The sequence below is a fragment of the Triturus cristatus genome, chromosome 2_1 (assembly GCF_964204655.1).
Source record: "Triturus cristatus chromosome 2_1, aTriCri1.1, whole genome shotgun sequence".
NCBI lineage: Eukaryota > Metazoa > Chordata > Amphibia > Caudata > Salamandridae > Triturus > Triturus cristatus.
In genome coordinates this window covers 270,532,310-270,550,465 of record NC_140581.1, presented here as the reverse complement: position 1 = coordinate 270,550,465, position 18,156 = coordinate 270,532,310, and the positions used below count along the sequence as shown (strand labels likewise).

At 45.2% G+C, this 18,156-nt stretch overlaps 1 protein-coding gene across 1 annotated transcript in view; it reads right to left on the bottom strand.

The window, feature by feature from the left end:
• Positions 1-18,027, bottom strand: part of SKP2 (S-phase kinase associated protein 2) — an 85,700-nt gene extending 67,673 nt beyond the window's left edge. Inside the window, exon 1 of the mRNA XM_085631043.1 lies at positions 17,894-18,027. Within this exon, the coding sequence (XP_085487169.1) occupies positions 17,894-17,901 (8 nt within the window). The 5' untranslated portion in view covers positions 17,902-18,027. The remainder of the gene's footprint in view (positions 1-17,893) is intronic.
• Between the last annotated feature and the right edge of the window lie 129 nt (positions 18,028-18,156).

Below are 18,156 nucleotides of genomic sequence, written 5' to 3'. Positions count from 1 at the left end.
AGTTTTTGGAGTCCAACATCCTCTGCCGGTTTTAATGTTATCTCAACATAACTGATTGAGAATTAATAAGATTTAAAAAGAAAAAAAGTTTTTTTTCTTTTTTAAAACCCTTAGTACCTTGAAGTGCACCCACTAAATCAATAATTAGCTGATCCAGTAGCTGAGCACCACTAGGTAATAATCTTCACGCCCTACATAGCCATCAATGCAAGAGAATGTAGCGCCATAACTAACATACCCAATCGAATATTTAAAAAACAAAACTTTTTTGTTATCCTTATTCGCCACCAATCTCACTTCAGTTCGCACTCCTGTTGTCTATACCCACACTCAGCTAGCTGAGAGGAGTAGGCGACTGGAGGTGGAGACCTCGCCTACCGGTACCAGAACTTGCCTGGGTGCTAATGAAGAACCTGCTGAGATAACTCTTCTACCGAGCTCTAAGAGCTAGATGGCGCTCGTCGTAAAACTGCCAGCAAGTAAAAAACTAGGAGTGCTCGACTTTGCCGAAGAGTATTAAGGCAGCATAATCATGGGACTCAGAGGGAAGGAAAGGAAGAAAAAAAAAACCTCTATCAATCAACTCTGAGCCCCATCAGAGTTGCAGTTGGTTCCAAAATGCTTTCTTCTTCTTGCTGCCTGATCTCATAAGATCTAACTTAGAGACTGCCAAGGCTGAAGTCTGCCAATCTAGAAAGGAGGGGGGAGTGGAATCTGTCCATCTTATACATATTTGCCTCCTAGCTAGGAGGATAGCATAAAAAAGCAACGATCTAGCAGGGTCCCTAACACTATCTTCCCAGCCAAAAATTATCAAGGGTAAATCGATGTTGATAGGACACCCCAGGGTGCTTGCCAGAAATTTCCAGATACTATCCCAAAAGGGAGCGAGGGCAGGACACTCTTTAAACATGTGAATGTCAGAAGCTGAAGACAGCCCACATTTCTTGCAGCAGACAGGTGAGCCTTTAGTGATTTTTGAGAGTGTCTGTGGAGAGAAATAGGCCCTGTGGATGGTAAACAGGTGGTTCCTTTTTAGCCATGCTGGTTTTACTGCCTCATAAGATCTTGAATGAGTTCTACCATAATGTATCACAGTCTTGTGCTGATAAGGAGCCTCCCCACAATTCCTCAACATGTTTGAATTCGCCGTCAACTGCTTGAGATATGGCTTGGTACCAGAAGGAAACTTCTTTCCTTCCAGGAGACTTGGTCACAAGCTGATGTTCCAGTGAATTGCCACATCTAAGAGAGCTTCCACGAGTCGTTTGTAAGTATGAATGGGCCCAGCTTTCCAACTGAAGATATTTATATCTAGAAAGGCCTGCGCCAACCCGATCCCTAAGTTGCTCCCATGAAGGAAGGGTACCATCCGGGATCAAACCCCCCCAGACCACTAATCCGACATCCCTCATGGGAATTGCCAGCCTATCCCTCAGACACTCTGGAGCCCCGGGGGAGTCCAAGAGGGGAGCCAGGCTGGAGAAATAACCAAGTGCCACTGAGCTCCTTAGTTTTACCCAAGTTATGGCTAAGTCCTGGAGAACCTTCAGCTTAATTTATTTTTTAAACTTTGGATCGCCAAACTTGAACAAAAAACCCTCCACCGATAAGTTATTGCCCCTAAGCATAGCTAAAAACTTCGCTTCCGCACCAGTATTAACAGGCATTTTCAGGAGCATACGCGAGTGTGAGAGTTGGAAGGCCAAAGCTTAAAGCTGGATATCTGGTAGAGCGAGGCCTCCCTCCTCTCTCCAGTGCCTCAGTTTTTTCCAAGCAATTCTGGATGATTTGTATGCAATTTATCGATTGAGGATTTTTCAAAGTAGAGGGGAATGCAATTAAAACTCTGCCGTTAATAAAGGGAGTAGGGCCCAAGATTTAATTAGCCTCTGACACTCCCTTGCCACCATGGGTAAGCTAGTCTCAGCGATCTTAGTGATGTCCTGAAGGATATTTATCCCCAAATACCTCATTTTGGAACTGATCTGGTGCTGATGCTAGGTCGCTCCTAGATTCCAAACCATAATTTCAGTCTTTGAGGCATTAATTTCGCAGCCTGAAACCAGACCAAACCCCTGAGCTAGTCTAATGATAGCTGGAAATGCCACTTGTAAATCAGCTGCGAGAACTAAGATATCATCGGCATACAAGGCTACCTTCCTCTCCCACTCCCTAAACTTAAAAGACCGAATGTTAGGATCATCTCTGAGCCGTTGAGCAAAAGTCTCAATGTAAAAGTCAAATAGGAGAGGGGAGAGTTGGCAGCCTCGTCTGGTCCCCCTAGAAATCTTAAAGGGATCAGTAATGTTGACGAGAAGTCTAGCCATTGGGTTCTGGTAGATCGACTGTACTGTACGACAGAATTTTTCTCCCAGATAAAATTTCTTCAAGACCTCCGACAGGTAGCTCCAATTCACCCTGTCGAAGGCCTTGGTGGCATCCAGAGTCATAGCTGCCAGTGGGACAGAATAAGCAGAAGCCAGATCGATCGCGCCAATAAAATCATATGTGAGGTCTGAGAGCTGTCGACCCCTGACGAAACCCTTCTGATCTAGGTGGAGAATGTCTCCTGCCACAAGACGCAATCTTGCTGCCAATATTAAAGTAAAGATTTTATAGTCGGCATTCAGGAGTGATCTGGGCCAGTAAGACCCACAGCTTGATGGGGCTTTCCCTGGTTTCAAGATCAGGACTATAGTGGCGTCCTTCCACGAAGCTGGGAGATTTGAGCCCTCTTGTAGTATCTGATTGAAAAGTGACGTCAGGGTAGGGACGATCTTATCGCGCATCAGTCTGTATATCTCGGCTGGGAGCCCATCCGGGCCCGCAGCCTTCCCATTCATGCACCGAGAGATGGCTTCATAAACCTCAGCGGGAGAGAAGGCCTGATCTAGGTACTGCTACTGGTCTAGGTTCAGGGAGGGAAGAGGGATACCACCAAGCCAACTTTGTGCGCTAAGACTGTCCACTCTAATGTCTTCACAATAAAGGTCTGAAATGCTTCCCGAATTTCCTCATGAGGAATAAATATCATTCCCATTAATCATTTCCTTGCTATAGCTCCTCGCACAATCTGATTTACTCTTCCATGCGAGGAGCTTGCCTGCCCCTTCCCCATATTCGAAGTGAGAGATTTTACTTGCCTCCCATCTTAGAGTTAGCCTGGTGTTCAAGATATTTTCTAACTGACCCTTTAAGCTGTCAAACTTAGCCTGACGTACTTGCTGGATTTCTGGGGAGCTTGACCGATTAAGTCGGATTCCGCATCCTTCAACCTGGCTTCGATAACTGAGATCTCTTCTTTGTATTTTTTATTTCTGTAGCTAGACCTGCTGGTAACGTGTCCCCGCAAAAAAGCTTTTAACGCATCTCATACTATCGTTGTTGGGGCTGAAAAAGAATTAACCTTAAAAAAACATTCGATTTCTTGTGAAAGGAAGGAGATCTCTTCCTCCAAAAGTAAGGTACGGTCAAAAGACCAAGTCCTGATGGAGCTGGGTGCTGGGCATTCCAAACCCAGAAGAACTCCAGACGGGTCTGAAAGATGAGGTGCCAAATTGGAGATATTTTTTACCTTGCCTCTTAACGCATAGCTGATCAGCACGAAATCAATTCTAGTTTGGTGCCGATATTTATGGTTACGGTACGAAACACCTGGCTGCTGGCCTGATTTATCTCTCCAGATATCCGAGAGAGTAAACTGTTTCATTGCTCCGAGTAAAAAGTCCCGAGATTTTGAAGGAACCAGAGCTCTGTTATTTGGAGTCTTATCTAATAAAGGATTCAAGACAATATTAAAATCACCAGTGTGAGAAGTTGGCCTGGCATATGCTGTCCTCTAGTTATAGGGGACACCTTGCACCAGTCCAATTCGACTCTTAAGGTGATAGGTTAAAAGACAACCTTTAAAGAAAGCTATCCTAGTGGTAGCTGTGGAGAGCAGCCTTCAGGCTAAGTCTTGAAGGAGTGTTAAGCTTATTGTTTTACCATAGATAACCTCTTGAATAACCAAATGAAAGTAGTCCACACAGGTGTATATATATAAAATATATGTATTTATTCTAAGAATAGTCCCACCAGTCTCTTTATGAGGCTGGAGGTAAAGATACAATTCAAACAAGCATTGATAGTTACAATAAAAAGCACTGGAATCATAGAGGCCCCAGGGGAGGACCAAACCATATATTAAAAAAGTGGTACAAGAACCACGACAATTCTACAGACAATGCCTAGGGCATTTAGGGTCGCTTGCCCCTTAAGAAACCACCCAAGGTAGTGAGGAAGGGGACCCACGGGAGACGCGTGCAGTGGTATAAGCTACAGTCGGGATCTCTATTAAACCCTATGGAGAATGTCGCGGTTGAATTTTGCAAAGATTAAAACACTTCTAGCAGGAGTTCAAGTTCAGCAGCTTAGAGTTAAGCTTTTGGAGAGCCCACACCCACGAGAGTACCACTGTTACCTGCCCCAGGGAAGCCGGGTGCATAGGTCGTTTTCGATGTCGGGTCGCGGGCTGGTTTTCAATGGGAAAACGTGAAGAACTGCTGCTGCAAGAAGCGTCGTCGACGTCGTGAAGATTGAAGATATAGATCTTGAGGAGAAGGACCTGAAAGCAGAGGGGACAGAGTCTGGGTCACGGCACAGTGACCAGGGAGCTCAGGAGAAAGAGCCCTTCAATGTCGGGTGCTTCCAGGTGGAAGAGGTGTAGCTTGGATCAGCAGCCACAGGCTCCGGGAGGCTTCAAGGAAGGCCAGCTTCTGGAGGGCGACTGTCCCACGAAGGATATGGGTCGCTGCGGTGTTAGTCTCCGGATTGGATCCACTAAGCCTTGGCAACCGCAACCCACGCAAGAATCACAAAACAGCTACTGGTGCAGACCCATGAGGTCTGAGCGACGTCTCCAGCGAGGAGACTGTAGAGCAGGCCTGGAGCAACCAGGGGAACTCTTGAAAGTAAAGATTGATTTCCGCTAGGGCCCACCAGTCGAGAGACAAGGGACCGCGGGAGGCAGCAATTTGGCGTGCGTAAAGATGTGCCCACGGGTCGCCGGAGCGGGCTAGGGCGTCGATCATTGGCACAGATGATGCTGAGAGGTTGGGTCAATAATGGGCCAAAGCACAACTTCCCCACTCGTCGGGTTCGTGTGCTGTGCAAGAGGTGGCCGGTGTCCTGGGGTATTGGGGATCTCGGCACCCTCGGGGTCCACGGTGCTCTGGGATGCTTGGAAACCCACCTCAAGGTAGATAGGAGTCATCGATGTCCGTAGGAGCAGCGAAGTTCCAACCGGGTCACTTGCAGTGTTTCAGGTGCCTGCCAAGCAGGGGGGTAACTCCTTTACCCCAAGGGAGATTTCTTCATTCAGCTGTGCGGCAGCAAGTTGAAGTTCAAGTCTGTGAAGTCCAAGAATAATCTGAGGCTCTGGGGACCCTACACCCACCTTTATCCAGAGGTATCGGGGGTGGCTAAATCAGAGCCCACCAATGAGAGTTCAGGCGGGAAAGGGTGGCTACACCCTCTCCCCTTTGTGTGTTTCCCGCCAGGGCAGGGGACAGGATGCCCCTGAACCGGTTCCATGCGGTGTATGCAGAATGTAGGCACTGGAGAAGCCTACGTGCAAGTCTGAAAGACATCCTATGGTGCACCCACCCAGTTCCAATCCACATAGTCTGTCTGGGGAGGTGGGAGCACCTCCCTGCAACAAGATCCCTATTGTCCAGCTGCCGTGGCTGGAGTTCTGCCCAGCAACAGGCAGCCAGAGTCGTGTGGGTGGCGGGTAGCATCCATTTTGTACTACGTGTGCACTTTTAAATTGGTGTCTAAATTCTGCTGCTTTTCCCATATCGCCCCTCTAGCAGGGGGGAATCATGCCCTTACTCCCATGGCTGGATTGGGGGTATGATTCCTACATGTTTGACACCAAACACGACATGGTTCTGTGCAGCCACTCTCAAGTTATCACAATTACTTATAATGCGGTTAAGAGTATATGGTATGGCTGCACTACAAACAACCCAGCAATAGTTTTACGGGGTTGCAGAGGGGCCCTACTCAGGTAGGGGTTCCCCCCCGCACATATCTCAGCACCCTGCCTTGTAGGATTAGCAAGGCCTGCCTTAGGGGTGACCTATGAGGATATATGTGTTGTATTAGGTGGGATACAGGATACCTATATCCCTGTAAGGGGTGCAAGCACCACCTTACCCAGACTACAGTAGTGGTCTGGTGGTGTCAGTTTGTATGGCTGTCCCAGGGGTGGCACAATAAGTGCTGCAGCCCCTGGTAGGCCTCTGAGGGACCCATGCCCTGGGCACCTAGGGTACCATCTACAAGGGGCTGATAGGGTGTCCTCAGTGTCCAATTGGAATGTACCTAGGGTACTCACATTGGTTTAGAGAGGAAGCAGATAGGCTGGGGTCCTGGATAGCAGGGCCACAGCCTGGCTAGAGTCATAAAACAGTCAAAACATCAGCAAAAAGTTGGGGGCAACTATGCAGTCGATGCCACTCTCCTACAACCAGCAAGAACCATTGGTTCTGGAAAGTCAATCAAATGAGAGAAAATAGTCTTAAGTCTGGAGGGATCATCTTGGTTGGGTCCATAGGAACCAACCAAGATAAGCATGGTCCCTATTATAACAACTTTAACAATGACCCATCTGCCACCTGGGTCGACTAGCTGTTATAGAAGCTGGGCCCGGACTGATTTCTTAAATAAAATTAGGACCCCTCTAATGTTTGCAGACTGTCTAGTACACACATACGAACCAACCCATCTTTGGAATTTAAAGAGAGCGATCGTCTCCTCCTCAAGTAGATGTGTTCCCTGAAGGACAATGACCTGCGCAGGGGAATCCCAAAGATATTGTATGACCTTATCTCTTCTCGGTCTTGTGCACAGGCCATTGACATTCCAGGAAAGAAACTGTATGGTGCTCATGGTGGGTCAAGCCTACGCCTGTCCTCAAGTTAAGAAGTTGGAGACACCAGTACCAGCTCCATTCCAATGTCCTTACTACTGAAGTTAAGATTGGTAAGAGCGGAAAAAAAATAAAGGGAGAATGAGGATTTTTTTTTTTTAAATCCCCTGCTGCAACCAAGCCCAAACCTTGTGCCCCTCCCATCCCTCCCCCCACCCTTGGAGTACCCTGACCCCAATCATCTGGACAGATGGAGTCCAGATAGTTGCCTCCCGGAGATGCCCGCCCACCCGCCCCCCTCCTTCCTTAAAATGAACAGAGTGCAAAAATACAGAAAAAGAAAAAGGAAAGAGGACATATCCAACCCTGAAATGGTCAAGGACCGGGGGAAAAAAAAAAGAAAAGAAAAAAGCAGGAAAGAGATACTAACTTACGCTAAGCTAAACTCCTAATTTTTTTTCCTCATTTTATTATTCTTTTTATTGAAAAACTTTTTTTTTTGTGTGTGACTCCCTCTTCCCTTAAATTCCTAAAATTATGTTATATGGTTATATGCAACCAAACCTGTCAAACTATAATACCGACCATGATCCTGGCCAAAACCACTCTTGTAGGCCCCCCATATGGTGCTACTAGGCGGCTCATCAATCTTTCATGCTGGTGATCCAGTGTTCTGCAAGGGGAAAGCTAGGAGAAGCTAGAGAAGCTAAAAGATGGGGATCTCTGTCCCTGTCTAAACCTCGCCCTTCTCCATAATAGTGAGCAGTTCAACTGCCTCCTGTATTGATCTCACGTTATGCATTTTGTTTTTATGCATGACTTTCAGGGAGGCAGGAAATTTAAGTTGAGCCACGGCCCCAAGCCTCTTAAAATCCTCCAACTTCGTACCCAACTCCCATTGCCTATCTAGAGTTACTTGCGCCAGGTCAGATCATATTTGAAATGAAAGGTCTTTAGCCTTCAGTGACATACTTAAGAGATAGGTTAAGGATTTTCTCCTTCAATGAATAGGTGTGGAAGTTTACGAGTATCTTCCTTGGCTTAGATCTATTCGGGTTCCTTCTGAAGAGATCTCTGAATTCTCTGAATGTCACTCCTTAGCTCATCCTACGATTGTTCCAGTGCAAGGGACTCCTTCAGGAGTGCAATCACGAATGACTTGAGATCGTCCCCTTCGCTCCCTTCAGGGACATTCAAAAGACGCAAATTACACCTTCGCGAATTATTCTCTAATGTTTCTAACCTGTCTCGAAGGGCCCCCTCCTCCCTTTTAAGAGTGACCATGTCCGCTACCACGACATCAAGCTGATCTGCTAAGACCCCACCGTAGATTCTACGGTCTCAGTTCTGGCGTTTAAAAGGTCTACTTTCTTCTCCAAGGACTCGCAGAAACATCTGAACTCTCCTTGGTTCCCAATCGAATATTAAATATACCTACAGGCCCAGCTTTGGCGCAGTTAGGTTCAAAGTGATTTTCTCAGATACACAATAAAAACTATGCTTTCCCCCCTAACAGCGAGGAGCTCCTTGCTGCCAAAGTAAAAATATACATGGATATTAGCCTTTAAAGCTAAGGTCTATTTGCCCCCCAAAAAACACACTGGGATAGGACAAATTGCTTATATAAATCTAGATTTTTTTAATCTTCGGTTTTATTTCTTAATAAAAACAGACACAGTATAAAGAAGTACATGAGTCCCAGCCCCAAAGGGGCAAGAAAGTCACAAGGCCAGGTCCCCAGCCAAATGAAATGTTTTTCAAAGTAACCTAAGAATGTTTAAGTCATCTGAATTTAATCCTACCTTTTCCCCCATATCTTGGTGTCACGACTACCGCATGCGGACTCTGTGTAGAAGGCCTAGTTCGCAAGGCTCATGTTGTATTAACCCAGCAGAGATTAATCGCATGCTAGGATACCATGATTGATGTTCCCGAGATACTGTGATTCCATTGCGCTTGAAGATCCTGTAAGCGCCCCCGGAACCCGTGAACTGATAAAGTACCTTGCACCTGATGTTACAAAGGCCTTGGTGTGGTTTCCCATGTAGTCTCTGCAAGCTTCCCCTAGAATCCCTTTAACCAAGAGAGTACCTTGCAGTCGCTGATGCTGGAGTCTTGGTGTTTGTGCACAGTTGAGCGAAAACAATTAATTTTTTGCTTTTTAGTTGGTTCCAATCGTCAAGTGGCACCCGCCCTTCCTGAAAGCTCAAAGAGAGTACACTAACGTGTTTTCGTCATGGGTTCAAGAACCTTCCAGACAGCCATGTGCCCTACATGATCTAGCTACATCTGTTGAGCCTTCAAGAGTGTATATAAACCCTACCCAACCCTGTGGCGTGGCCTCGCTCCCTGCGGAACAAGCTTCACCCTTCTGACTTACCTGAAGAATCCAGCCAAAACTGATAAGAGCTGGAGTCTCCACTAGCCCAAGTTGAACCAGTGTTCCTGGTGGCTCTAGCTCCCTGGACGCCTCCTTCATCTCTTCCTCCTGCACAGCTACTCCTGCTACCCTGCGACTGCCGGAGTCAAAGCCTTGAGACCTTCTTCAAACTACAGACAAGTGAAGAACAAGGCCAAGTACTTGATATCAGGTTAGTGCAGGACCAAGTATCAGCGTCTTCAAATACTATAGACTTTTCCTCCATGCCCTCTCAGCGATTTCCTCAAGTGCTTCTTGTGTTGATGCTCTGGACGCCTTGTGTACCTTGGTGCTTGAACTGTGATTGTGCAAGACCTAAAGACTTAGCTTCATGTTTTTCTGAGTAGTACCAAGAGAAGGCACTTCAGAGCGTTCTGATATATGTATGGACCTTGTAACAATGTGTTCAGCGTTTAATCTTTGGGAGTGCCACACTCCAATCTGTAATTTTGATTATTCTGCTCTCATGCCTTGATGCTGACGAAACCTGTAAGTGTATGTCACTGAGGAAAATGCATGGTCATTGTATGTAGAGGCCTGTTAGGGTACGGATGGTAACTGCCTCTTCTTGTTATTTCAAGTGTATTGCTCTATCGCAAAACCAGTGAGTGTGGTCCAGTGCAGGTCCATTTCGCAGGCACAGAAGGTCTCTGAAGCAGTAAATCCTGTAACTCAGATTCACACAGTCGCTGAGCAGAACCAGTAGACTCATTTTATTTTATGCCCTGCCCCAGGATGCGCTTGGTTTAAGGAGTTTCTGGTCCTTTAACGGGCTCATCCCTGAGAGGGATAGAAGGTCCAGCTTCAGCTCCCGTGTTGTATCCACGGTTGGAACAAGGTGAGTGCATGACACTTGGTATGTTTCTTCACGCTTCCTCTGGTCTTATGGACTTATTCCTCAGTCATAGCAAGGTGGTCCATACCTCTAATCCATTCCAACAAAGCTGGGGCTGCTGGAACCTCCAATGACAGGCCATATGTCATTTACCCACCAAGTAGCCCAAAGTCATCAGTGTCTTGTCCACATTGCTACCGTCCCACTCAGCCTGAATCCTCAGGACACTCCTAGGGGATTCCACTACAGAAATGCCCACAACTTCACCCAAATGTTTATTCATTTGTGTCCAGCATGTCTGGATGGCGAAAAAGTCCCAGATCATGTGAATAAAAGAGCCAAGTTCCCAGCCACATCATAGATAGAAAGGGGATAAGGATCTCCTCATATGATGTAATCTGGTAGGGGAGAAGTAAAAATTTGCCTCTTGTCAATCATTGTCTATCTCCTCTATGTCCTTTATCCCTTTGGCTCGAAGCGCCATCGTGGGTATGGAGCCTTATCCACCAGTGCATGATACAGACCAGAGATGCCTTTATTGTCAATCTTGGTCACAGTCCATTTCGCTTGAAGAGGGCTAAAGTCTGGGAAAGGAGTCAACCTATGTTTGTAGCTATCCAGAGCATGCCATAGTTGCAGGAATCTGAAGAATGGGGACTTGTGTAGGTCATATTCTGCAAGTAAGCCCGTTTGGTATTTCATATGGTTCGTGGCCCAGAAGTTGTTGAATTTGACAGTCCAATGGCGTCCCATTCTGTCAGTCCGCTCAACTTCAGGATCCAAGCACCTGCCCATAGAGGGGTCTCCTTAATCAGTGTTTGGTACCACAATTTCGACAGCAGAGCACGGGACTAGCAATCAAGAGTAATTTTTGTGAGAAGTCTGCTTACTTCCTGTTGTGTACTTGTTGATGCCCTGGGTCTCTAGGCTCCTCAGCTTGAGCCAGAAAGTCGGGTCATCTCGGACTCCAAATAGCCAATCGTTAATTGGAAGGATCTGTGCAGCCCAACAGTAGAGTTGGTGGGCTGCAATGTACAACCTCCCACCGTATAGAGACTGCACACATTTTATTATAAGCCACTCTGAGGGTCCCCATTCCACAGATAAGAGACAAGGGTGAATGTGTGTGCCTTTTGCAAGGGAAGCCAATACAGGTAATGCGGTATTACATACATGATTTGAGGGAGGAAGATCATTTTATATAAAACACTCCCGCCCATTATGAAAAGTGGCAGTGTGTCACAGCCTTCTATTTGTGTTTTTGGTTTGTGCAAAAGAGATGAGATGTTCAAATTCCAGATTTATTCTGGATAGAGAGAAATATGTATTCTAAACCTTTAAATGCCCCAGGTTATTAACTGTAAAATAGAAGAGGCCTACACTGGAAAATGAGCTATATCTGAGAGGGTGATAATTCTTGATTTGTCCCAATTCACCCTCAGGCCCGAGGTCGCACCGTAAATATCAAGAATATGCATTAATCTCGGACAGAATCCTGTGGCCGGTGCACATATAGCAGGATATGGTCAGCAGATATATCATGCTAAGGGGCTCCAGGCAACAAATTGAAAAGCCCCACTCCTAGCTAAGATCTCATGTAAAGGACAAGTGCAAAAGACAATGTAATAGATTGCTCCTTCGCCAGCAGATCACTCAGTATATTATTGTGAGGCATCATACACAACAGATCACCTTGTTTAAGAACCCCTGTTCGAAGCTTACAGTCTAGGCAACCTATTGGGTCCCTAGACTTGGTAACGCATCCTAGTAATATTTTAGGTAGGATGACCAGACGTCCTGGATTTCCACGGTCGGTCCTGGTTTTCAGATTTCTACCCTGCCATCCAGATGCTTTTCTCAATTTTAAATACAATTCCTGGTTTTTGGAAGACGGCTGAGTGATTCTGAGTAAGAGCATTGCCACTGTGAATTTGCCCTCATTTCCACAGACACCGTTAAAGTCTGAAAATCTTAGGCAATCAATTTTTGTTCCAGGCAACGCAAAAGGGAGAGCAGCTGGAGCCTCAGTTCATGCTCTCAGCAGAGAATGGGACTGGTGTGCACGGAGTTAATAGCATGCGGTCATAGCAAATACTTTAAAATGAAATCTTCGTGTAAGACTTCAAAGGATCACAAGTTAAAACTTCAGAACGAGTCTGCACTGGGCAGTTATGCTGGATACACCAGGTTCACAACGCTCGACTTAGCAGCTGAAATGTTCTTGCCTCTGTAAAAGCAGCAAAGCTTTAGTCTGTAAAAATTATTTTTAACTGCTACGTTCAGAACAGTTTTCAGTGTTTTATGGCCACTGCCACAACTTGTGTGTCTATTCACTCGAAAAAACAAAGGTTAAAGTGGAGTTATAAACAGCTCTGCTAATAATAAAAATAACTAATTTTTTTAAAAGAGTGAAATTTACCAGTTATATAGAACTGACCTAAGTAGAACTTGCACTGCCATAGACGTTAGATATCAGTGATGTAATATGGGAGGTCATAAGCACTGCATCATGGCGGTGCAAGTTATACTCGGGTCAGTTACTTATAACTTGGTGAATTTCTGCATTTTGGGGGGGTGGGGAGTTAAATGGTAGTGGTTTATTTGAAGCCCTAAGTATAACTTCATGTTAATCTTTAAGGTTCATTCTTTTTTTTTTTTGTGATGAAAATTATTTATTTATTTATTTTGGAGTGAATAATCAAGGTGGCGTACACATCTACTCGCCTACAACCCTTAGGGCCGGCTGCTTTGTATCCAATAATCATTGCATGTCTCAGCGTTTCCCACATCCCGGAGGCCGGGTATCGCTGTCTTATACATACCAGAATACAATATCTCCATACATGAATGCCGCCCACCATGCATATTCTTATAGTCCGGTCCCTAAGTGGGAGCACGTTTTCTTCTTTAAAATTCGCCAAACTTAACATCAACACCCACCTCCCCCCCCTCCCGCAACTCTTGAAAGGACCGGTCAGTTGCTCCCGGAGGCTCCCCCTCACACTCAATGCCCATTCTGGTCCTCTCGTCCAATGGCTGTTTCACCGAACCGCTGCGTGCACATACCAACCGTGTCGCGTGACCCTCTATACCCTCCAGTTCTCGTTGTACAACATGGTATGCATGCAAACCCTGCGCGCCAATTCTTTTTTTTTTATTCCAAGAGTTTTTCTTTTTCTAAATAAAAGTTAAAATCTTACAACCGTACCTATTTATGTACAGCTCTACTTTTCCTCATCGTCTTATTTTCAGTGATTTTCTATGGCTTTTTTAAAAGTAAAACTAAGATTTTATATACGTACATCTGCGGGCAACCCCTCACCCCATCACACACAGCTGGCTGCTAGGCCTCTTACCCCCACGCCACCAAATACATAAAGGCAAGCAGGTTCAGGTTACCCCCCTACCTTGCCCCTTACATGCGCTTTAAAACATTATTACAGGAAACGGAGACCGGGTCATCGTGTCCTGTAATGGCATCTGCAATTTTTTTCTTCATGGTGCAACCAGCCAATCAGACCCCTTGGTACCCTGGAACCGCTGGGCCCTGCAGTACCTAGTATGCCGAGGAGTAAAAAGCTCAAAACCCAATCAATATGCTCTATTTGTGAGGTTTTGCCTGCACATATCTTGCGCTGTGCTTGTGAAAGCAACTGATGTTAATATATATACTTATAAGGGACTTACATCCTGCCCCCTCTCTTCCCTGGCTTTTCATTGGTTCCTGTGCATATCACTTACTTTTCCTCCATTTCTATTGGCTGTAGCATATTTTCCTGCATTTACCAATACTGGTTTCTTGTCTGGTTCTCTTATCAGTTTCCCATAGCCTAAATACTGTTAACATCCACTTTGGGGGAACATTTTTTCCACACCGTTTTGCCTATTTTTTTTGTCTTGGAGCAGATTTATATAGCAACTTATCACCCAGAGAAAGTGATTTGCCCAGAATCACAGGATGTTGCGCCTCCGAGACTCGAACTGGGATCCCCAGCTTTGGAGTCAGCAACTCTCGCGCTGCGCCACATCACTCTCCACTCCTGTGTTACTTGTTTTACATGTTACATTGAAGCGCAGGCTGCTGTGAAACATGGCGTAAATGTAAAAAAACAAGACACGGTCAATGGTGGCCGCGTCATAACGCTTTTTTCTTTTTTGTAACTAAACAGCAGCTGTGTTCCTTGGTTTCAATACACCAGGGCCCTGTGCTGCAGCCTACAAAGTCACTTTTTAGTCCACTATTGCTCTGCCCCGCAACCCAATACTGCCTCCCTGTTCTACGCTCCACGGATACGTGTTCAAACAAATCTCTTGGGAATTAGAGAATTGCTACAGACTTTCAAATTGCCAACCAACTAGATGCACTGCAGGCCCATTCCAGCTTCTCTTTTTGTAGATTTATATAGCATGAACGTGGCAAAGTGGCATGAGGGCACATTATGTGAGAATTAGATAGATGTTTTACATGAAATGATTTGCCCAAAATCACAGGTTGTTGAACTGAGGCCTGAATCAGATTCCAACCTTCTTCCCCGGGCCTAAAGCCTCATGCTCTAGCCGTTATATCCCCTCTCCGTGACAGCGCACATTTCACGTTACAACGCACGCAACAAAAAAAAAATAGCCATGACTTACACAATGTGGTTCGTAATCAAATCTATGAAGCAGATTCAACGAGAAACGATAGTGTGTGAAAAGCCGACCACTAGTTAAACCCAGCCCAGGCACACGAGCCATTACAACCACGCACCAGACACTCATTTTTCAAACCTTAGTGAACACAAAGCACACAGTGATGCTGTACGAGAGGAAAAAAAATATGAACCCTTACTGTAGTGGGGGACGCATCCAACCACAAATATCTTAGAGTCTAACTTAGAAAGAGAGCGGAGAAACGGTTGAACAGACTTCCCATTCTTTCACTGGGAGCTTTGGGGTGAGAGAAGTCACCATGCCATGTTATCCGACCTCCAGCTCGTTTTTTAAAACCTTGATGCAAACAGTGCTAAAATGCTAACCTAATTTTATTGAGAGCCATCTACTGTCGTCCCCGTTTATGGCTTTGGTAATCAAATCCACCTCTGCTGCCTTATCAGACACAAAGATTTGTTAAACACACACAAATAATAAGGGGTAGGAGGAATTAAGTGGGCCCTCTCCAACTTCCAAACAACAACGTGATAAACACAAAAAGAAGAGGATCTCCGTTTGCAGAATTGCCATGACATACAGTCAGGGAGACCACCAAGAGTTTTAAAACTGCCCTCACGCACAGTATACTCTGTAATGCTTCATCACAGGGCTACTAACACACCTCCGTGCAAGCCAACATTGGAGGTGGAGCAATAGGGAGGGGAAGACTACACAAAAACATATACCCAACAAGAGATCACAAGTGAATAAAAGGTGCAGAAATAGTAGTTAAAACTAGGTACGGGATATCCTCAATCCCAATTTAATTATGGATTCCTTGCCCAAGTTAAAAAAAAAAAAGGTCAAATAGGTGACTAATGGATGGTGGTATGGAAGGCAATTATGAGTCTTCTACCCCTCCATTCTGCTATAATGTCGAGATGTTTCAGCCAGTGAAGATAAAAAATACCCCAGCTTTCGTCAGGACTCACAAAAAAGATCTCTTGGGTTCTAGCCCTCCCTCCTTGGTCCAGGGGTAGAGGGTAGGTACCCTTCTCAGTAAATTCTCCGAACTAATTGTGTCACTGATTTCCGTGGGGAACAGAGTTACATATAATGAGAAACTTGAAATGGCAGGGGAACGAGGACAGCTCCCTATTGTCAAACTTTCGTCAAGGGTAGGTATCACTGGACCTGTTGTCCCTCCCGGCACCGTGCCGGTGGAGAATTTACTGAGAAGGGTACCTACATTCTACCCCTGGACCAAGGAAGTAGGACTCGAACCCAAGGGATCTTTTTTGTGAGTCTTGACAAAAGCCAGGGTATTTTTTATCTTCACTGGCTGAAACATGTCAACATTATAGCAGAATGGAGGGGTAGAAGACTCATAATAGCCTTCCATACCACCATCCGTCGGTCACCTATTTGACCTTTTTTTAACCTGGGCAAGGAATCCATAATTAAATTGGGATTGAGGATATCCCGTGCCTAGATTGAACTACTATTTCTGCACCTTTGTTCACTTGCGATATCTTGTTGGGTATATGTTTTTGTGTTGTATTGTCTTCCCCTTCCTTTTGCTCCACCTCCAGCGTTGGCTTGCACAGAGGTGTGTTAGCAGACCTATGATGAAGCATGACAGTATACTGTGTGTGAGGGCAGTTTTAAAACTCTTGGTGGTCTCCCTGACTCTAGGTCACGGCGATTCTGCAAACGGAGGCGCTGTTCTTTTTGTGTTTATCACAAAGATTTGTTAAGCAACAATGATTCCATTGAGTTGTTGTTTGATACACATACCCATCTTCTGATACTGCTCTTTTTGAATGCACATGTTTATTTGGACAGTTTGAGTAACTCTTTCAGCAACCGAACCTCACCCCTCCACCCTTAATCCTGGCTTCTCATTTAATCAGTTTTTTCCTACAATAAAAAGACACTGCCAATGTCAATAGGTTTTACATAGGCGAAACATATCGGCTTTGCCAATGCTAGTTTAAATTTGTATTCCCACTTGGACCAACTGTCCAAATAGCTCCAATTTTTAACCTTAATTTCTCAAAAACAGCTGACCAGATTTACACCAATCACAAAACAAGGTTTCTAGACAAAGATCTAGCTTTCTTCCAAGTTTAGTGCAATTCTGTACAGGTTTTATTTCTGGATCGTTGTTTAAAGTTCCAGATGGAAATTGCATGGGCAAAAAGTGTTAAGGACCCCCTCTTTCCCACATTCTCAGCCACCAATTAACAGATCACCCCGAAACCTTCCAGGAAGAAGCTGAGATGTGTGAATTTTTTTAGATGAATGTTATGTGAAAATGTATCAAATGCACCAAAGTTATTAGCAAAACAAATAACACTCTCCCTATGGAAACTCTGACTTACGCATAAATAACTACACATAGGCAATTACTACTGTGCAATTATAATAAACATACACACACTTCTTATACATATATTCCATTTTCATTGTCACCCTTTAGTGCTACTTCTGTTTGGGCTCTAGTCACCCTAGTTTTAGTGCGGTCTGTCCCGAGAGGGTACATCGGTACTTATTACAGCCCCAATCACCAAAAGAGTTACCTCTCCCGCTCGTGGTAACAATAAACTGCCCTGCACACATTAGTGCAAAGTGTGAAATATTAATTATGTCCAATTCCCGACAAATGCGTAAAATCAAGATTGTGAACCCCCAATAGATGAAGAGCTTTTTGTATAAAACTATAACATTCTAAAACCACAATTTGCAATTGGGAGCCCCTGAGTAATAAGGAACAGCTTCACGCCTAATACAAAGTATCCCAGCTGATCGCCCAACGTAAAGAACATGTTTCTAGGCAATACCAATAAATTATATTTTATCACCCCATGTAAATTAAAGACCTTTACTCCAGCAGATAATGCCACGTAACACTAAGTGGCAAAATACACTGTATTTATAAAATGCAATAGCCCCGTCCCACAGAGGTCACGCACGAAATATTAAGAAACCCAGCAATCCCCATCGCAATTCTTTAAGAATATAAAGGATCTCCGCCGTAAATCCATGGCGGGATCGGAAACCGCGCACACACCGCTCCCGCCTTTACCTCTGCATCTTTCCTCCGTCTGGTCGCGCGTTTTCACAGCCTGCTTTTCCCTTCCCGCTCCAGATTGAAACAAACTAGCAAAGATCCAACCCGCCCGTCGAAGCACGCGTGACGTCCTCCTACCCCAAGTCTAGACTGCGTTTCCCAAAAGGCAGAACATGGCCGCCATCTTACAATACTGCAGACAGTATTCTCTCTAATGGAAATGAAAGACTCCGGTTAAAACACATCATACACAGGCTTGCAAAATTCCTAGCCTGCGT